Here is a 22,534-nt window from a genome sequence, read left to right on the forward strand (position 1 = left end):
ATGTAGAAAGAGACAATTCTGAGTATTTGCGCCAAGAGATGAAAGAAAGCATGGCAGGAATCCCTGTGCAGAGCCATTCAGAAACAGACTCAAGGCAGGGTTAAGGCCGCAGATGACTGAGCCAGGATGGATGGCCTCCGATGGAGCAGGCGGTCGGTACGCATCTCCAGCTGAAGAAGTTAAGAAATCTTTGCCTGCATTCCAGCGCTAGGGTCAGGCTGCTCAGTCCAGACACAGGGATGGGCCCCTAGGAAGAATGCAAGTGGGTGACTGTTGGCAAAGCAGACGGTCTGCAGATGAAGGTCTGGGAAGGAGATGAGAGATGGCCTCAGACACGAAACGTCTGACCTTATGTTAAGTCTGTACTGTAACTAGGGGCGAAAATGAGGGGAAGGCTCAGTCTCGAGGAAAGGAGGTCAGCAAAATCGGCACCACATTAAAACCTCAGCCCGGAGACCACGCAATGGGTGAAAGGTTTGCGCAGCGGTCCCGGGAGTTAATTCTGAGAAACTGGACCAGAGGTCTGTTGGCCATGGAAGACCTTAGGGAGCAAGGAAAGCCTGGCTACCAAAGGTGGCACAGTGGCGTTCGGGCCCAGGGGAGGAGTAAGAGGGAACATAATGTAACCTGGGCGAGTGTTCAGAGGGTGGAGGCGAGCACATCAGACTCACCCCTGAGGCCCTTACATCTTTTCGGTAAAAGCAGAGATTCTTCTGGAGAGTCAACCAAAGTGTGACACACGCTAGAAGCGAGTTTAGTGTCGTGAGTGTGAGTGTGCTGCCGTCTAAGTCCAGCGTGACAGTAAGACAACCTTTTCCTTGAAAGCCCTGTCTGCCCTTATTTCCTCACTAACTCTCTTTAGGGCAGAGTCGCCGGTCCCATAAGGCAGAGGGACAACTGGGCTAGAGAGTCATTTGATACAACATGTATAGATCACAGCACCCATAACTTTATACTCTCATCTAGCAACACCCACTGTCCCCAACTCTAATCTCCCTGCTCCCCCAGCTAGCATGCCACTTTCTCTAAGAGAGGAGAAGCAAAGGAAGGTACCAGTTACTTCTGGTCAAGTGCTAGATACTGCTGCCTTGGTAAAATGCAGGGATTTCATTCTCTTGAGAAAACCACGGTACATATTATTACATAGCCCCTATTTTGAAAGACAAGGGTGTTAAAGCCCAGACTTGATTGCCTGAAGAAATTAAAAACAAATGGCCCACTGTCATTTATATTTAATAGGCAATTGATAGCAAGAAAAGTAGTTATTGAGCCTTTAAACATCCCATCACTAATTTTTATTTTTATTGCATTTATGTATATTGTATGTTTATGTGGGCAAACATTGGTCCCCTCTTTTCACCACGTGAGTCGTGGGTATCAAACTCAGGTTGTCTCTTTAGCAGCAAGCACCGTTTACTCAATGCTCTACCTTCCAGGCCTCATCTGCAATTCTCCAGCTGCTTCTTGTGCCTTAACCTACTTGACCCCCATAGCAAGCCTGGGAAGTACTGCTCTATTGACCAGAAACCTAACAAATAATTTACCCCCAAATCATCCACTTAGTAGATGATGAAACTGGGATCCAAATGCAAGAATTCTGAATTTTTTATGACCTAGCTTTTAAAAATTAAACTTCAGTTATAGGCATTGCATTTAAATCTAAGCCCCTTTTTCCTCCCTACGCTCACGCCCTCCCCACTTCCAAGCCCTCCTCTAAGTCCCCCTACTTTTTCTAGGATTCTTACCCCCAATAAGCTTAGCTAGATTCCCACCCCTACCCAGAGAGACTTATCCTTTTTACTAGATCCATAGCAATAGCCTGATAGTCTGCTGGAAACCCTTCTCTTGGAACTGCACCAGGGCTAACCTGCTTTTTGGTTTGTTTGCTTTTTGAGCCTCACAGGGTGCTTCGAATCTATTGCTATGATTCCCACTTTATGCCAGATTTTTCACTTCAGTACCTGCCAGGATCATGCCCAGTTTGGTGCACGGCTAAGTCTCCTGTCAGCCCCTCACAGTTCACATTCTCTTCTCCTGGCTCACATTACAGCCGGCGAGTTCATCTGAGAACCGTATGGCTAACCATCCTTCTACGTGGTGCGTCGCACGAATGCATTTGCCAATTTTTCTCCCCCTTTAAGACTGACGCTCTTATGACAAAAGCCATTTATCTCCAAGCTGTCAGGGGAAGAAGTATGTGTTAAGTGTTGAGCGTCCTATCTTCCTATTTCTGGAAACAGTCTGATGAGATTCAGTGCGCATGCCCCAGAATGTTTACTTCATCTGTCCAGATAACTGTAAAGGCGATCTCAGTCAAGGCTTCCCACTCTGTGTGTGGCCTCCAAACACACCTCGATTCATCCCATGGATCTAGGTGGGGACGTATGGATATTCTAGGGAAGATGCATCGCAGCTGTTAGGAAACAAAGCAAAACAAGATTGCTGCCAGGTCAGCATGCCATCTCCGGGCAATTCAGAGTAAAGCGCTCCTGAGCCTCATGCTCCCCCAAGAACAATGTAGGAGCTCAAAATCACTCTTCCTCAGGCAACAAGAGAGAGAAAGAAAACAAAAACATTTCAAGGTGCCTGCAATGCTATTAGCTTTCATTACCTTCATGCAATGCCCTGCGAGCTAAAGCCTCAAATTCTTCAAAACTGTGGAGCAGGTAGCAGTGTTCGTCCTTCGGGGCGGAAGCCATGTCGTTCAGTTCCCGGATATTTCCCTGCCAAATCCCAAACGTGAAGATCTCCACTCCAAAGTCCCGCAGGGATGCTGCAACGGGTCTGGGGTCTCCGCCATTGGAATAGCCATCGGTGATGAGAAATATGACTTTGGTGGCGTTCTCTCTAGAGTGACGAAGGATTTGCTGTAAGGACACAGGGAAGATCCGAACGTGAGTGGCGCCGGCCCCTCTGCTTCCTTTCCCAGCTGAGGCAGGGCCTGAGAAACACCGGTCAGTGAGAAAAAAAACCAGGAACGCAGACTGGGATCGGATATGGCCTCACAGACGCTAAATGAGCCTCAAAACCATGTAAAAAGTGTCATCGTTGTCATCATCATCGTTATAACTATGTCTCCATGATCCTCAATACTACTGAGCTGGCCAATGAAGAACAAAGATTTACAGAATAACATTAACTCAATAACTACCACTTCCTGTGTAGCTAATCTTCTGTCAGGTCTCCTCCAGACCTGGAAACATGAACCAACCCGAGTTCTAAGCATCTGCATTGCACCTTTCTCTCCATCTAAACCACCCCCAGCCTCACTAGAAAAATTTATCAGAAAGTGTCTTTTTCGGGGCTTATGATGGCTGACCTCCTGCCTATATTTGTTTTTCCACTACTTCTTCAAAAATGTAGAATTAATCCAATGCTTTATCTTCCTGGACCACCCAGGATTTGCATAAAATCAGCAGGTTTTGGCAGAATCCAATCTTCATGAGAAAACAAGGCTCGGTAACCCTGACATTTGAGCTTTATTGTTTTAAGACAGGTCATTCTGTTTTATGATGTGTGGAACTCCTTCACCATGGACAGAAGCAGAGGGAAGCTTTTAACACTCCATCGCCAGAGATGCTTTATCAAACCTCAAAGGTCCCAGAGCTCCAGGTGTGGATCTAGCCTTGTCATTCAATTGTCTATTGAGACTTTCCTTAGAATTGCATGGGAAAGACAAGGAAGAGGCAGGATACATTTTCTAGCAAGATCTGAGAAGTCAGCCTGGTTTATCAGGCAATAATGGGAGAGCCACTATCTGTTTTCTAGAAAGTGGATCAGAATAACAACAATTATACTCTAGATTTTCTCAAAATTAAAATAATATATGATCTGAAAAATAAGTTTGATTTCAGTTACTCTAGGGAGTAGACTTATGAGTCAATATAGATTTTTTTCAGATTATAAGACTGGTATCCGTGTAAAGAAAAGTCTATCACTAGATACTTAATGGATGCTGCTTATAATTGAATTATTCTTACCTAAACTTTGCTATTGTAAGCTGCAATAAAGCTGCCAAACCCAAATTCAAAGAAAATCAAACTGCAAATGACTCCAGAAAACCATTAAAAGGGCCAGCAGTTTGAGAAGAAGTGTTTAAGTCTATCCCCACACAACCTAAGGATCAAGCCCAGTGATGTAAGCTAGGTCAGATGGGAGCCTGACTGGGTGTGTGGCAACACAAGACACACAGTATTAACAGACATTCCTCAAATACACACCAGGGCCTCAACCAATAGCCTTCATGGGCTTGGTTCCTAGAGTGTAAGAAGCTGTCTGTCCCATTGGTGAACAACAAGTGGTCTGGGATGAAGGCATGCCAAGAGTGAGGTTGTCTAATCCCCAGACAAGAGCCTCTGGGGAGAAGGGGTGGGCAAAGGCTAGAGAAAGGAGATGTTCTTCTCTTGTGTGAGACTCTGAGTCTGTACCACCCTCTCTACACACCCATCAAGTCACAGAAAAGATGACAGATGGACATCCCTTGAGGCACCGAGAGTCACATATCCTCTTCCACTTGGATATTCGGAAGGGTGATGTGACCACGCATGAGGCCATTGTACAACTCAGAAAACAGAAGTGCGGAGATCTGAGGAGGGACCATTTCCCGGACAGCTTTGCAGAAAGAGGCAAGATGAAGAAATCTAATTATGACTCAGTTGTCAAAAGTGAAGTACTGGAAACTTCTACTTCTGAGTTTCTTGGATGCCCATAGATGGCCTTGTTACCTCATCAGGTGGAAATGTGGATCAAAGGAAAAGTTGTGGGGTGAGGGTAGAGTGTGTAACTAGTACAACTCACACCTGGGCTCCATCCCCAATTCAACACTGGAGAAATGTCCACAGAATGTGATTCTATTCAGCATCAGTAAGATAGAGTTTTAAAAACCATCACCAGCTTGTAAGAAAATGTTTTGTTCCAACAGTTTCTCATCCCAATGGGACCTCACGGTCTCTTGGGCGGTGAGTAGAGAGTCTCACTGGAACCTCTGCCTCTCCACACATTTACAGGACGAGGGATGAGGGGCAGGGAGGAGAGGAGAAGGTGACTTTGCTGCACAGCTCAAGGGTGTTCAGAGCCGCAGCCGGGCATTTCGAGGGTAAGGGCGGTTTCGATTGGAAGTGAGATCCGCTGAGGGCAGGCTATTTAAATTCCTCGGCAGCTGAGCCGGACAGCAATCTCAGTCTACAGCTACTAGTAAAGAGCAGCTCCGCCTTCGCTCGGGAGAAAGCCTCAGCGATTGCTGCCTCCTCCTCACTCCAAACCTGCTCAAATATTCTCCTGTGCATTACCCTGAAATTCTTATTTATAAAATTCTTAAATTTACTTAGAATTTTGCTTTGCTTTAGTGAACAGCAGAGACTACCTCCATTTTTCAACTAGAGAATTATTTCCCCCCCTCTATTCCATAATCGAGCCTCTCCTTTCTGTTTTATTCTTCTGTCTGTCTGTCCTTGGTTAATGCCACAGAACTTGAGGTGCTATTGGTTTATAGTCTTTTTTATAACTGGAAAGGAAATTTTAACCATCTTTTTTTTCTTTTTTTAAAGTCTTTGTGGTTAGACTTAAAGGTTTCTTTTGTCAGCTGAGCTCTAGAATCAGCTCATAAAATTCTTCTCTAAATTCTGATTGACCCAGCAATTTCACTTCTAGGAATCTACCCAAAGACACACACACACACACACACACACACACACACACGCACGCACGCATGCACGCACACAATCAAGAACCAAGCCCAGTAGAAATGAGCTGGCTGCAGTCTCTAAATACCATTGCCCACCAGAAGGTGCCAGAAATTTGTGAAGAAAGTGTTTGATTTCCGTCCGAGGGCAGGAAATGTACAACACAGGCTGGGGCTTCTCATGACATAAGATGAAGAAGCCTAAGAACTACCACAGACAAGTCGGAGAAACCAGGGGCAGCTGCGGAGCACCCCTGCACAGCAGCGAGGGGCAGCCTGGGTGCGGACGAAGATGAGAAATTGGATGCACTTCAGTATCTCATGTTTATTCTTACGGGGGCTGTGTTTACATTTGTAGTATGTATACATTAAAGGGGGAAGTTGTACAAACACAAACAATAATTGGAACGGACTGAAACATCCATATGAACACACAGTTCTGTACTGTTTCTGGGGGAAGCCCAATTATCTGTTTGGAATGACATGAAGCAATTTGTAAAATCCAATTTTTCCATGTTTGGAGAGCAAGCCTGCATTCCAGCCCTCCAGGAGGCAGACGGTTGTGTCTGCCTCGTCCTTGCTATTCACCATGAGTAAAGATAGAGGTAGACGCTCTCTCTTTCTAGTTCCACCCGGAAGCCACAATCACATCTCCACAAACACTTCATAGTGCTCATGGTCATTTTGAATGGCCAGTTGATGAGGGCATGGCTCCTAGCTGTAAGCAAGACATTGAAAACAAGAGCACAGTGATGAAGAGGGAAAGAGAGAAGAGGAGGTTTTCTTTTTCACTGTGGTCCTTTGGATCATGCTAGCAAGAGCAGTGTATGTGTGAAGTATGTGCTCATAAACATTTGTTCAGTGAACCGAGTGGGTAAACTCTCGGATGCTGGAATGAGTTGGTCCTAAATAAGTAGTAGGAATGTGAGTGTGTAAACATGTGTAATATTTGTACAAAAAATACTCTAGGAGAAGTTGGAGAGAGGTAATAGAGGGTGGATATGGTCAATAAACACTGTATAAATGTGTGAATATTTCAAAAAATAACAAATATTTAAAATGATACTTAAAATTTAATTTTCTTTTTGTGTCTTCCAGAATGAACAAATCCTTTTCTGGAATGTTAGCCTCAGCTGACCCCAATGCCTTCCCTCAGGTCGGAGTGGACATCAGCACATCCTTCTCACAGTTACTGCTCATCAGACACATAGACCCTAAGCTGGGTGGGAGGCAGAGCGATGGCTCAGTGGTTAAGAGCATTGGTTGCTGTTGCAGAGGATCCAGGCTTAGTTCTCATCCCCCGCATGGTTGCTCAAAACCATCCATAACTCCAGTTCCAGGGAATCTGATACCCTCTTCTGACCTCCATGGACACCAGGAACACATGCAAATCAAACACTTGTGTACACTAAGAAAAATAAAAAAAATCTAAAACAAACGAAGTACCCACAAAACCTTAAGCTGGGATTCTGCTATTTTCCCTTGCAGAGGCGTTGGTGGGTATTTCCAGGAGCCATCAGCTCTGTTGGCAAGTCAATACATGGAACTGAAGACAGCAAGAATATTGGCAGGACTAGCGGTCCAGGCAAAGAGTTACACAAGATCTAGGTCTGGAATGTGCTTTAAAGATGGACAAGGGAGGATGCATTACTGAAAATGATTTACAGCTCACCCCATCTTCTTGTCCCATTATTCTTGAATTAAAACACGATTCAATAAAACATTTTTCAGAGCCAATTGAGTCTGCAGTAATGGCCATGGAATGTGGTTGAAGCTTGGCATTTTTCTTTTGTGTTTCTGTAATAGTTTACATCATCTGCTACATATCTGGGGGGGGCATCCAGAATGCTGAATGAGACAAAGAATTTGCTGCCAAAGAAAAACTGGACATGGATTCTGTATGGCAAAAGGTTATCACCATCTGCATTGTATCAAGCCTCTGATTTGCTAGTATAAACAGCTGGCAAGGAAACAGGCTTCCTGCATCCAGCAATAGTCATCAGAATGATAAAAATGCAGGATTGTGCAATTCAGGTTTAACAGGGAGATCCATCACCCTCACACAAGCTCCCACTGGCGCCCCTACCCAAAGCTTTTTTTTTTTCCTCTCCAAAGAGCGGCTGCAAAAATGCTATGGAAACACAAGGAGGTGACAGGAAAAGCAGACAATACTTTCTCCTGAACCCTGATTGTTAAACTACAGAACACAACACGAGCCACTGCGAGAACCAGACTGCAACTAGCCATTAGAGCCAGCCTGTCCTAAGGATGCCAACTAGAGAAGGCCATTAGTCACCTCTAACGGTTTCATATAGTGGACAAAGCCACTCTGTGACTGTGTCCAAGGACCTCTTTGCCTTGGAACAGATTAGTAAATCAAGTCAGAGTTTCCACATGATTTCCACACAGTGCTTTTTCTTGCTGGGAATCATTAAGCACAAACTGAATACTGGAAGTGACATTAGGACTCCCTCACCTTCACACGCCGACTTTCTTCAAGTTCTAGCTGTTATTTTCATTTTACACTGCCTGATGTTCTTTGGGAATATTTTCTTTATGAATATTCTGGAGATTATTGAAAAAGAAATGTTTCTGTTGATTCAGCAACTACTGGATGTCACCCATTCTTCTTCTTCTTCTTCTTCTTCTTCTTCTTCTTCTTCTTCTTCTTCTTCTTCTTCTTCTTCTTCTTCTTCTTCTTCTTCTTCTTCTTCTTCTTCTTCTTCTTCTTCTTCTCCTCCTCCTCCTCCTCCTCCTCCTCCTCCTCCTCCTCTTCCTCCTCCTCCTCCTTCTTTTTCTTTGTTTTCATTTTGATTTCATTCTAATACCATCTGGGTCTAGTGGGGGCATCTCAACTCTTTTCTTGAATATCCTTTTTGCTGATGCTTCTTTGTTTAATAATATTATTTTATGCCCTCCTACTGCTCTTTAAGAACTCTCTCTCTCTCTCTCTCTCTCTCTCTCTCTCTCTCTCTCTGTGTGTGTGTGTGTGTGTATAAAATTCTCAAAGAATAAATTTTTGAAATGATAAAAGAATTGAGATTAGAGATGCACTTTATCTTTCTAGCTTCCATATGTATCTTATTCACTCCTCTCTTTATTCCTTTCAGTTTTTCTGTTAGTTTTGTCTTGTCCGTTTTCTGTCCAGTTTTCGCCTCCCTGAAGCTGGTTTTTATTTATTTAATAGCATACAACAAATGCATGCTAGGATTTAGTTCTTTATTTCCCCCACAGTGAATTCTTATATTTTATCTACACTGTATCTCATAATACCTATCAAAGAATAAGAAAGGAAACCAGAAAGAGAAAAGTGCTTGTCTCTCATTTTGTTTATCTTTAAACAAAAAATATGTGTCTTGGTAAACCATTTGCCACAAACAATAAACATCTGGGAGAATAAAGCACTTGGAACCCATGGCTATCAGTGCTCCTACCTATTATTATTGTCATTATAGCCGTTATCATCTTTATTAAAATAAGCTGATAAACAACCCAGGTGAACAGGGGAAAGGGTCATGAATAAGCTACCTGCTGTGTTTGCTTGAAAGCGGACGAGCAAGGTCAGCGTTGCCCAGGAGAACTTTCTGTTCTGGTTGGCAGTTGTCCTAGTTAGTGTTCTGCTGCTGTGAGAAGGTGCCAAAGCTCAAAGCAACTTTGGGAGGAGGCTTTACCTCAGCTTACAGTTTATACTCTGTCATGAAGGGAAGTCGGCAGAAACTCAAGCAGGAACCTGGAAGCAGGAGCTGAAGCAGAGGCTATAAAGGAACCCTGTGGACTGGCTTGCTTTCCATAGCTTGCTCAGTCTGCTTTATCAGAACAAGCAGTACCACCTACAGGGAGTACCATTCACAATGGACAGGGTGCTCCCACAACAACCATTAAAGAAATGTCCCCCAGATGTGCCTACAGGCAAACCTGATGGCGACATTTTCTCTGTGGAGTTTCTCTCTTCTCAATGACCCTGGTTTCTGTCAAGGTAACAAAAACAGCAGCATAGCAGGTTATCTGTGTGTCAACACACTGACATTCGCTAGATGTGATTGCTGAGCACTTGGGTCTATTGTAGCTGGGAACCAAATTGATAATTGTCCTTAATTTTAATTAATTAATATTTATGTAGACAAACATTGCCAGAGGTTACAGGATTGGCCAGGATAGACCAAAGAGTTGTATTTTCACTCCAGGCCAAACAAACACAGAAAATCTAGAGCAGGTTTCTGAGAGTCTATAAATGAGAGGAATGCAAAATCAACTTGAGAATCTAGAAGGATACACCATGCAGCCCTACAGTAAGAAGATGACTAAAATATTCAAAAAGTTAATGAATCTTTCTGCTTTTTCAATGAATACATTATGAAAAATTATATAATTCATACAACCTATATAATCTTAATTTTTAGTGATGCTTGTCTACTGATTAGCTGTGGTGGGGGGCATGGACATGCCATGGTGCACGTGTGGAGGTTAGGTGATAACTCACAATGATCAATTCTCCATTACCAAGTGGGACATGGAGACTGAACTTAGGTCATCAGGTGTGGTGGCAAGCACCTTATCCAGTGAGTCATCTCGCTAGCCCTAAATTATTTATCTTGAGACAAAAATAGAAACTTTGACCAGCTGCAAAAGCTCAGCAGATTCCAAGTCGATAAGGAATAAATCAGTGATTCAGTTTTTTTTCTACCATTACTAAGGATTCTTTTGAAACTTCAAATGAAGATTCTAAGGCATATCATTAGAAACTATTATTTTGTTATTACTAGTCTTCTCTCTCTCTGTATAAATCTCTATATCTATCTATCATCTATCTATTTATCTATTTATCTATCTATCTATCTATCTATCATCTATCTAATAGACGTTAGAAAACAAGGAACAAACATACACATCATGTTTATCACAATGTTTTACTATCCTTAAAAGATAAAGAAAATTTACAGATATCTAACTAGAAAAAGAAAAATAACAGGAAACTAGGTGTGTGTTCTTGTCAAACAAAAGGCAATGAATGAAAGAAAAAAAGGAAGGAAGGGATGGAAGGAGGGAGGACAAGTAGGCTACTGGTAGAATATACAAAAGTATTTAGTTTTATTAATGACAAAATATGATAAGTAAAAATAAAAGCATTCTTTTTGACTTCTCATATTTGCATCTCAGAGTAATTTGAAATGATAAAATAAATCAGAAACTATTAATTTCAACAAGAAAATATCAGTTAAATGAACACAAGGAAATACCACGAATGAGCACTGAAGTGTGCATGCACTGTATTTATGTGAGTGTAAGCGTGTAAACCTATGTATTTGTGTAAGTGTGCAAGCCTATGTTTGAGTGTGGTGGACAACACACATCAAAATATTCAATTGCCTCCTGATAGTGGACTTAGGGGACTTTGACTCACTTCTACCATGGAGAGGTGCATCATTTTCGTATTTTCTCTTTTCCCTCTCCTCTGGGCTTTTCCCAGAAAATGTCACTTGAGCCTCAGTGACAAGTCAATGGCTCCTAAGCCTACACCAAATTAAACTCCAAGACTCTGACACATGAAGTTCCAAGATTCCCTTCGTGGGCATCTCTACCTGAACGTGCGACAAGGGCTGCAAACCCAGTACGTTCAGTTCATGCACGAATAAAGGTTCCCACCGTTTGTCTTCCCTACCTCAAAGAGGGCCCTGCGTCCCCTGCCTTCCGAGACTACCGTCCTGGAGTAACCTATGATGCCCTTGTTCTGCTCTATCACTGTTAGCGGCCGCCCAAACGAGCGCATTTCACCCCATTACCTGCCTACCTCTTCATCTCATTGTCGCAGCCTCGCTCCAGGTGCCCTTCTGAGCATCTCTAGAGAAGGGGCTGCTTCTTTCAAGCCCGTTTTCTGACCTGCCGTGAAGGTTATTCTTCTGAAATCCAATGCAATCACGTTTCAGCCTTTCAATATTATTAATCAGTCTGCAAAGTGAAACTCAATCCTAAATAATCTTTTTAGCCACATCCCTTCCCACATGCCCGCTTCTTTTTGAGTCCACTCTACCACCTCCCTCACTCGGGCTTAGCTATGGTGGCCCAGTTGGGGCTTTTGGAATGGAAAATCCTTTCTTATTGGTTGACCTGAAAATTTCTCACAATTCTTCTTCATTTCTCCAACATGCACCTCCCCCTTTATTAGTCTATCAGAGTCTAGACTCGAAGGTTATCTTGTAGAAATTTCTAATTCTTCTGCCACAAAGCAAACCCATCTTGGTGTCCCTGTTCATCTTTCACCTCTGACTCCATCAAATTAAGGTTGATGCTTGTGTGTCTGACTATGTCCTAAAGTAGACTTAAATGTGACAAATTAATCTTATGTTCTTATTCTCTTGGTGACTAGGAGCCAGGCATGGTGAAACATTCCTGTAATCCGGAATAGAAGCAGAAGGATCAGGAATTCCAAAGCAGCCTGAGCTACATGAAACCCTGTCTCAGACTAACATGAAAACCTGCAAATGAACAAGTAAGTACACAGTATAATTTTTGCTCTCTATATGTCCAATAGCATGAAATAATAAACCCAAGACACAAAACTGCCAGAGTGAATCTTGTTGTGCTCTTCTGAACTGAAAACTGACAAATAGCATCTTCAAGACCATTTCAGCACATCTGTATTGGATCTCTATAATATACCAGGCACTGTGTTGAGTGTTTCCTAATTGTGCTTGCTATTTGGTAAGGGAAAAGAAGCACTAACCAAATCGGACAAAAATGTCAGAAATGTAAGTAGAGTGTTCTAAGTAATGGAGCCTTCCCATTAATCTTGTTATTTCAAATGAATTATATTTAGTAAGTCTCATTTATTATAAGTATTTACTCAACCGTCATAGACTGAAATTCTAGAATGAGAAAAAATGTTGGCTCAGGAAGTCTTTAGGCTCTTTGTGATAGTCTAATCAAATCACAGAGGAACCAGAAGTTCAGAGGAGAACTTAACCTCAGATTTATGGATCCAGAGTTCATCCACCCACATGGATGCCTTAGTTATTAAACAAGGACACGCATCAGTTTGAAATGGACCCATCGGGACCATACATCAAATTAGAAAGTGGTGTGCATTGGAGTTGATGAGTAGCAGACCTAATTCAACTATAAAACAACAGAACAGATTTGCAAGGACCAAACAACTGCCTACTCATGCCAACCTCCAACATCCATTCCTTTCACCTAGAGGTCCAAAAAATCTGAAGGGTAAAGGCAGAGTCATCAGAATACCAAATGCCCTACCACAGGCAAATACACTGCTAGCCTATCGCAGACAAGCACACTGCTACCCTATCACAGACAAGCACACTGCTACCCTATCACAGATAAGCACACTGCTACCCAATCACAGACAAGCACACTGCTACCCTATCACAGATAAGCACACTGCTACCCAATCACAGACAAGCACACTGCTACCCTATCACAGATAAGCACACTGCTACCCAATCACAGACAAGCACAATGCTACCCTATCACAGGCAAGCACACTGCTACCCTATCACAGACAATCACATTGTCATCCTATCGCAGGAGAGCACACTGCTACCCTATCACAGGCAAGCACACTGCTATCCTATCACAGGCAAGAATGCTGTTAATTTACCTTTAGATAAATACTAAAGTAAACTGCATTGTTGATGTAAAAAATTTCATAAAACAACTTCAATCCAGCTGGCAAGGTGCTTGCTGCCAAATCTGAATTCAGTTCCACCAGGAACCACATGGTGGAAAATGAGAACCTATTCCTCCTACAAGTTGTCCTCTGATGTCCACAGATGAATCATGGCACACTTAAGCACCACACACACACACACACACACACACACACACAAATAATAGTAACTGATGTATTAAATGCCTATACAATATTATCAAATATCATATAGTGCTCAAAAACCAAATATAAAGAATTTATTCATGTGATTCACATCCAAAAATCAAAGGACAATGGCAATCTCAAGTACTACAACTATCGTTGGCAAGTGACCACTCAGTTGTAATTTGCAAGTGAATTAAACAAAGAATAGAATGTTTATTTAATATGACAAATAAAAATGATCATGAAACTAATGACCAAAATAATGTCTGAAGAGCCCTCATTAAGCTCAAGAATGAGACAAAGGTCTCCATTATTGAAGAGTGGGGATGCCAGCTAATATGATGGGGCAAAAAAGCAGAGGTAAATCTGTAATAAAAAGATCCTACTTCAGATGAAAGGAAATCAAGATAAAGAATAGAGATGTTGAGAAAAATGTATAAGTAAGTATTTTAATTATAAAATGTCATAGTAACAAATGAACATGAGTAGATTAAAAAATTCAGTTGTGGGCTAGGGATGCAACTCAGTGGTTCACGTGTCTAGTGTGTGTCAGGCCCTGGGGTCCATCCTCGGGGCTGCAGATACACGAAAGTTACACTTCAAAAAGTTCATTCATGGTTATGTGTACATGATAGCTTATACTCGAAACATGCTATTTAGGAGAAGATCTTCTTGTATGGGAAACTGTTCAGTATCCAAATTTAGAAGTAAAAAATAGGAAGTATTTTTTATATGTTATATATAAGTATCAATGAATCCACACAAACATAAACAAGGATAAGAATCAAAACTATGAAAGTTGTATTTTCTCACTTTATCTAAAACATAAGTGCAAGTTAGTTGAAAATGATGGTTACCATAGAATTGAAGGTTTTTTATTCTAATAACCTTCTTAGATTGCAGTTTATTAGAAAATAACAAATACCGTGTTGCCTAATTTTCAAAGTCAAATGCAGCACTTTCTTTTTTACCTTCACATTTGCTTCTTGACAGTATCATACATGTATATAATGCAATCTGACCATGCTCACTTTTAAAATCTAAAAATTTCAAAAGACGCCTTAATCAGACTTGGTGGTCCATAAGCATTGAATGTCTACTTAGCTGGTCTAAACAAAGTGGGGAGTTGTACACAAGAATATCTTTTCCAGCTGAAGGTCAGAGAGAAAAGCAGAACCCTAGAGAAGACTGGAAGGAGAAACAAGTAGTCTCTAGGAAGAGATGTGGCTCCTCCCCTTCAGTCTTCCACCTGCTTTCTGTTCCTGAGGGACCCAGGATGCTGTGTGTTCCTCTCTGCACATCCTTGCTCACTTTCCTTACATCGGTGGAACTCCTGTGCCCTAGATAGAGTCACTATCTCCCCAATTACTGGCAAAACAAAGCTAAAACAAAGAAAACAAAGCAAAACTTGATTCTCGTTGGGCTCCTTGTGCCTTAATCCAAATCACTAGGAGGGAAATCAAAAGGAGCCCTGTCAACCCATGAGAAACTGATAAAGCCAGAGAGTGGCAACCTCCATGGGTGGTCAAGAGGGGGAGGGAGTGGTGGTGATTCTCAGTAAAGGGTGCTGTTGATTGACATGCGTGAATAAACCACACAGAGAAGAAATGATCTAACTGGTATGCTTCGATGTTTCCAGTAGAGAAGATGCTAGAGAAGTTTATCAGTTCAACTCTCCTTCCACGTGGGTGTCAGACCTGGGCAGCATGGTGGGAACATTTGGAAAACTCAAATGTATGAATTCCCTATAATCCAAAGTCATTAGGAAAGAAATAATGCATTTTTATGAGACATTTTATTAACCAGGAAGGAAAACATCAGCAGGTGTTTAGAATACAGGAAAAATGCAGGAGCTCTAATTGTTCAATTGAAAATATGTGGGCTTTAACAGCGTTAGTCTGCAGCACTTCAGAAAGCCAGAGAGATTTTTAAGATAAATCAACTAAGAAATGGGAAACTCAAAGGGATGAGGATTGAAGGAAAACTTTTAAGTTCATGAACTTATGATGTCTTTTATTTGTTGTAGTTACGTAAATTTATTTTTAAAAACACATTTAATTTGTGATGTCTTTTAGCATTCCAAGTAAATGATATTTGGAAGTTTGTTGTATTTTTTTCTCCTTTATACTGGCTTGCACAAATAACGACATTAATTAAACATGGAATAAAGTGCTCTGTTTATATCTTTGGAAAGCAGAAATTAAAGTCCATTAAATGATTTAGGGTTGAGCTTTATTTGTGGATTAGATGCTGCATTACAAGTGCAGGATTGCAGGACCCTTAATCTGAGAATCTGACATCCAAAATGCTACAAAATAGGGATGTTCCAGCTCCAAACTGATGTCATGAGCACAGAATTCCAACAATGAAACTTCTGTCCACAAGAAAAATCATTGACACTATTCTATAAAAAGTCTTTCAAGCTATGTGTAATGAAATGTAGACAAGTTTCATGCTCAGACTTAAGTCCCATCTCCAATATATTACATTACACTTGTGCAAATATTCCAAAATTAAAAATAAATTCTGAACTCCTAAATATTTCTGGCTCTACTCAACTGGTGTCTGCATTTAAACTGTCAACCAGGGATTGTTAAGATATTTACATGTGTCATTGTTCAAAAGTGTAGACTTTTAAATGATTTGAACGTAGTGTTGTCTTTAGGGGTATTAAATAACCTGTACAGTTCACTTGCATGCATACCTTTAGAACAATGGCTGCTCTTTAGGGAATGCTTTAGAGACTTGGGAAGATAGTTTAGTGGGTGTGATTAGAGAATGAGTTCAGATCCCCAGAACCACACAAGCACTGGACTCAGCAGCCCACGTGCCTGGAATTCTAGTGCTTCTGTGCTGAGACAGGAGGCAGAGACAAGACACTCTCCTGAAGCAGCATGGAGATGAAACCACATCTCAAGCGAATTAGACGGTAAGGAACAGCATCTAAAATTGTTCCCTGACCTCTAAGCACACATTGTAACTCATGCCTGGACCCAGGTATGTGCGTGCACGCACATACACACACACACACACACACACACACACACACACAGCATGCACACTTACCAGGGTGCATAAACACACACACACACACACACACACACACACACACACACACACCAGTATGCAGACGCACACCAACATGTGCATGTGGGCACATACACACATTTTTTAACGAGTTACACTTAAAATTTAGCTGAAACACCAGTTTTAAATTTATAAACTTAATCTTGAGCTGCATGATTGATAGTAGCATTTAAGGTGCCTAGGACTAAAAATATTGAAGTTTTTTCCTTGCTTTATATTTTTATCTCAATAGTGAATATGACATAGTGCTATTTTGGATTAGGTAAACCTGAGAATTAAAAAAAAAACTAGACAAATAAGGGAGACTTGGAAAGATACTTGATATGATCCTGTAATGTCCACAGGTGACTCTACAGTAACTGGCATGGGAGGTGGGGGCTTTGTCACTTCACACAGGAAAAGTGCTTAGAGGGGGACCTGGTAATTACTCATCACTCCCACTATTTGTAATGATTTAATTCTATGATGTTGCTAGAACAGGCCTGACAAGTGTCAGTTACACTAGAGCCAGCATTTTATTGAGAGCTGTTAATGCTTATGGAAGCTGATAAAGCAGAACCAGAGATTCTGGAAAAGTGTGATTCTCCAGCAACTAACTGCCCACTTCCACCAGAGACAAGAAGGACTTGGCATTGCCTGGACATGGAATGGAAAAGAACGGGTCCCAAACCCTAAACTGATGAGGACCCTAGAGGTGGCCAAAGGTGATATTGATGGTGACATAGAGGGGACATGTGCTCCGAAATTACTCTCTGAGCTCACAACACTACCTTCTCTTTATAGGAGCTGACCTATGATTCCCTAACCAGATTTTAGGAGAAAACAACAGGGATCCATACCTGCATGCTTCCCTTTGCTCCCACAGGAGGGTGAATTTGTTCCAACTCGCTGATGATTTAAAAAGGGGAGCATCCCTGAGAATCCTAACTGCACCGTTCTGGAGCAGAAGAGAAGTCAGAGAAACGGCAGATTACCCTTACTGTGAAGACATTAATCTTACTGAACGTGTCACTGTGGGAGGACCCCGAGACTGTGGTGAACGCTATTGCTAGGTCCTGGGGAGACCTAATGTTAGCCAGTGAGTGGTACGAGAGAATTATGTACTAAATGCCCTGGATTCTGTGCCCTTGCTTTCCCTGTATTATTTGTGGTGATTGATGATTGTCAACTTGATAGGCTCTAGAACCATGGAGGAGACAAGTTTCTGGCCATGCCTGCCTGCTGTGTGGTTTGGATGAGAATGCCCCCCACAGTCTCATATATTTGCATACTTGTTCCCACAGGCTCATATTGGTTCCAGTTGGTGGAATGGTTTGGAAAGGCTTAGAGGGTGTGATCTAGCTGGAGGGAGTGTGTCACAGGGAACAGACTTTGAGGTTTCAAAAAACTTGTGGGATTTTCTCTCCCTCTGCCCCTTGTGGTTGTGGAGTAAGATGTGAGCTCTCGGCTCTGAAACCCTCTGAAATGGTAAGCCAAATTAAACACTTTCTTTAATAAGCTGCCTTGGTCATGGTGCTTTATCGCAGCATTAGAAAAGTAAGACACCTGTAAAAGACCATCTTGATCATGCCGGCTGACTTGGGAGGAGCTATGAAAACGTGGGAAGCACCATTCCCCACCCAGGCTTGGGACCTAGACGGGTATGAGAATAAAGATAGCTGCGTACCAACATTCTTAGCTCCCTGCGTCCTGACTGCAAATGCAACGGGACAGCTGCCTCATGTTCCTGCTTCTGTAACAGCCCCAGCTTGACCGCCTGTGCCCTTGGGCTGTGAGCCAGAATAACCCTTTTCCCCCACGAGTCTTCTGGCAGGGGATTTTATCACACAGAACAGGAAAAGGAGCTCAAGTGTTATTTCTCCCACATTTTGGAATGTCAAAGGAAGCACTTTGCAGAATTTCTGAAAAGAAATAGACTGTTGATATGGTGGCCACTGTTGCCAGATAAGTCCCGTCTTCAGTTCTTTAGCCTTGAAGGCGAAAAGAAAGAGAATATTGCAATAGAGAGCTTGAGAGGAGATAAGGAAAAGCCTTCAGTGGTGCTTTCTGCGCTTGTGGGATGTCAAAGGCTGGCCCATATTTGGCCCTCTGGAGAATCTTCCAGTCTTTTCTCACATTCTACTTCAGTAACAATTTAAGGCTACTGTGGTTTTCTTGCTTAGAGGTTGGAGCATCACTCCGGCACAGCTGCTTCCCGTGACTCTCCTCCCATGTAAAACCACACATCTTTGTTTTTATAGTGCTGGGGAATTGAAGCCAGCGCCTCATGCATGGCATCCACTGCACCACGAACCCCTAGCCCCAGCCCTCGCCCGTTCCTCTCTGCACCTTTTCCCCCTACCCAGACTCCTCATACCATTGCCCAGCAACAGAGAATTAACCACCGCAGCAACCCTCAACCCTCAGCCTGACATGAGGAGGTTTGAAAAGGCCTGCGATTCCCCTCACCCTCCAGCTGTGATACTTAAGGCTTGAAGCTTGCATCGACTCTGGCTCCCAGGGTTCCAATTAAACACCAGCCACCACTTGTGTTGTCTTTGGCGTCCTTCCTATCCCTGTCTCGCTTCCTTCCTCTCCTACCCGTAGCTGCTCGGATCACCTCCCAGATCAGCTACCTCTAACATTCGGATGGGTTAGATTTCTGTCCGAATCTAAATCAAGACCCAGGCTGTATTTCCAGTCACAGAGTCAAATCAAGGCTTTGGTCCAGCTAAATTAACAGCTGGCCCATAGGTTGTGGGTATCCCCTCGGCCCAGTTCGAACAAGGGAAACACAGAAGACAAGAGATGGGAGAGACCTGGTATTCTATAAGAATACCACTCTCCGTTAAAATCCAATACCTCCATTCTCTCTCTGTTTCTCTACTTCCTTCTTGCCTGCTTGTCAAGGCCAGAGAAAGGCATTAGGCAGTGGGGAGGGAGGGATGGAGGGAGGGAAGGGTATGATTGACTTTGCAGGGGTGGATCCACACAGGATCCATGGACTCTGAGGAACATATTCTTAATTGTTAGTGCCTCTCATTAACATGTGGAATGCACAGTGCTCCTTACTGCCAGCCATGGGTCTTGGCACTGAATCTAGGGCGACAGAAAACAAACTCTCCTATAACGTCCCTTGCAGCTTACTTGCAATGTGAGGTTTTACTAATTAGATTGAGCTGTGTACAAACAGCCTTAACTCTGGTATCTTTAAGGCCAGAAAGTAAGTTCCAGTAACTACTTTCCCACAAATCATTCCTTTTGAAGCAACCCTCAAAAGTCAAGAGTGCATTTTTTTGGGGGAAATGTGATTAAAAAGACAAAGCCTGGGTAGAAACGGTGCTGGGAAGGAAGACCCTGAAATAAGCAAATGAGGTGCTGTCTTTTTCTCAAGGGCTCGTTCAGATGCAGCCGGAAAGGTGAGGCTGTACCACGGGACTAATGAGCACAGTTTTAGGATGCAAATAGACGACCTTGGTATGAGGCAAAAAATGCGTGAGCCAAGAATGCAAAGAGATGCCCCTAGCAAGCAACAAACATCTCTGCTGATGTCAAGAAGCCAAGAACCCGCCTTGTCCTGGACAAAACAACAAAACTCACAACTCAGGTAAAGCTGGGGAGCTACGAAAGGAGATTCAACCAAGAAAAATGGATTCTTTGATGTGATGGCTTTTTATGTGGGATAACATCAGATATTAGAAAACATTTTTTGCTGGGCGTTGGTGGTGCACGCCTTTCATCTCAGCACTTGGGAGGCAGAGGCAGGCGGATCTCTGTGAGTCCGAAGCCAGCCTGGTCTACAAGAACTAGTTCCAGGACAGGCTGCAGAGCCACAGAGAAACAAACAAACAAACAAACAAAAAAGAACAGAAAAGAAAAAGATAAAAAAGACATCTCTCTTTTCTTTCCTGGAAATGTTCTTTGATGCTCATTATTAGGGAAAATGAGAACACCTGACAGAACTTAGCCACTGACCTATGACCTATGCCACTGTCTCCGACCTCTCACCCAGGGGAGAGAGTCGGTTCTTTCCACTGCCTGCAGCCTCAGCACCTGCTGGGTGTCATAGCTTAACTATCAGGTCTCCTTTTCTCAAAGGTCTCCAGGCACCAAAGGAGCCCCTGCTACCGGTACCCAGGTTGTTATGTGTGTCTGCAGCCTCAAGATCTGATGTGAATTGCCGGGGGAATGAAGGACAGCTGGAGTGAGCAGGAGGGCACAGGCGGTGACTCCTGCATCCAGCACAGCTTGCAAAGCCCGGCAGACTCAACGTTACAGCCTCAGGCATTTGACAAAGCAAGACTGGAATTTTTTCATTTCCACTTCCAGACAAGAAACTTGGACATCTTCTTGGTTTTGCAAGTAGAGATGCCCTGTGGGGTAGATGCTACATTCTCGTGAAGATTAAGGGGAAGGACTGACATTTAAAGGGGGATTTTAGGGGCTGAAGAGAGGCCTCATCAGTTTGAAGCACTGGTTGCTCTTGAGGGGACCTAGGTTTGCTCCCAAGCCCTTACATGACACACACACATCCTTGCAGCCGGAACATTCACACACATAAAGCAAATAACTATTTAAAGAACTAGAAGCATTTTATACTTGAAAGCAGTCATACTAGGATGAACCTCTCGAAGTTCCAAAGGTATTGTCCCCCTTTGGTCACCTTTGCTCATGTATGAGATTGACACTTCACTTCCTAGTAAGTTGGACGTGATCACTATAAATACCTTTACAAATGGAGGGAAACATATATACTCAAATTGATAAATATATTCCCTGTAGATGAATACTGCTCATATTCTGGAGGGTTGTTTTGCCTTTTCCTTAAACATATGTACATAGTTTGTTTGATACAGTCTTATGTTGCTCAAAACTCCTGATCTTTCTGACTCTGCCTCCCAACTGCTAGCTTTAGAGATGTATACCATGGTATCTGGGTAATGACAAATATAATTGCCAATGAGATTTCAGTTATATGATAGGAAGTTTTTGATAATACATATTTCTGGACAATTTGCCATGCTATTGAACAGTTTTAAAAACACGATTTTATTGACTCTGATATGTCGGCATCTGTCCTGCTCTTCCATCTCATTAGGAAAGCTTCCTGAAGCTAAGGGTGGGTATAAGCACAAGTTTCCCTCAATGAGACACACAGAAAAATATTATGGGGACTGTGACAGGAGTCTCCTTAAGGAGTGTGACTGTCTTTGTCTTTTTGTTCTGTCTGAGGTCTTGGAATGACTTCCTGATAGTAGCAGAAGGAAAAGGAGAAGAGAACAGAGGAGGAGATGGGGAGAGGGGAGAAGGGGGAAAATATAGTATTTTATATGTAAGTATACCCATCAGAGACTTGTAAAGGTTTTAAGACAGGCACCTAGGTTTCTGGCTGGACATGGACTAAATCCAGCTGACCTCTGTCTCACCTCATAACTCAGTCAAAATGAAGAGAGAGAATAAAGTCAGGACAAAATTTAGTTAAGAGAAACATTTGAGAAACCTCTGTTTGCTGGTCATGGGTGGCACCCAAAAGATCTGATTCCCAAGACAACATGCAGCATCTGAAAGGGGGAAGTCGGAGACAGAGCAAGGCAGGTCTTGAGGCCGAGCACTGTGTCTTTGACCCATTCCCCACTCCACGTGTAGGGATCAGCATTCTCAGAACTCCACAGCAAGCCTGGCCAAACCAAAGAGAAGAGTTGGATCACGGCATGGTTTTCCCAGGGCAGCTGTGTTCTCCTTTGACAAAGTGGGCAATGACTGTCATTAATAGAGCCAGTTTTCATGGTCTGAAAGGTACTGGGAGTAGATGGCAGACCAGGCTGTGCTCTAAAGGGAATTCTGCCTGGTGCAGCTATTTCAATAACCAAAAGCCATCCCTGGGTTGTTACTTCATGGGGAAAGCCTTTAAAGTGTTATACAGCATGCCAGAAAAGGAAAAGAAAACCAGATTCAAT

The 22,534-nt window shown here is 42.7% G+C and overlaps 1 protein-coding gene across 1 annotated transcript in view; it reads right to left on the minus strand.

The window, feature by feature from the left end:
- Svep1 (sushi, von Willebrand factor type A, EGF and pentraxin domain containing 1) overlaps positions 1 to 22,534 on the minus strand; it is a 157,227-nt gene that overhangs the window by 129,949 nt on the left and 4,744 nt on the right. Inside the window, exon 2 of the mRNA XM_038347564.1 lies at positions 2,612 to 2,867. Coding sequence (XP_038203492.1) covers positions 2,612 to 2,867 — 256 coding nt within the window. The remainder of the gene's footprint in view (positions 1 to 2,611; positions 2,868 to 22,534) is intronic.

This window comes from Arvicola amphibius, chromosome 11, assembly GCF_903992535.2.
Source record: "Arvicola amphibius chromosome 11, mArvAmp1.2, whole genome shotgun sequence".
NCBI classification, from domain to species: Eukaryota; Metazoa; Chordata; class Mammalia; order Rodentia; family Cricetidae; genus Arvicola; species Arvicola amphibius.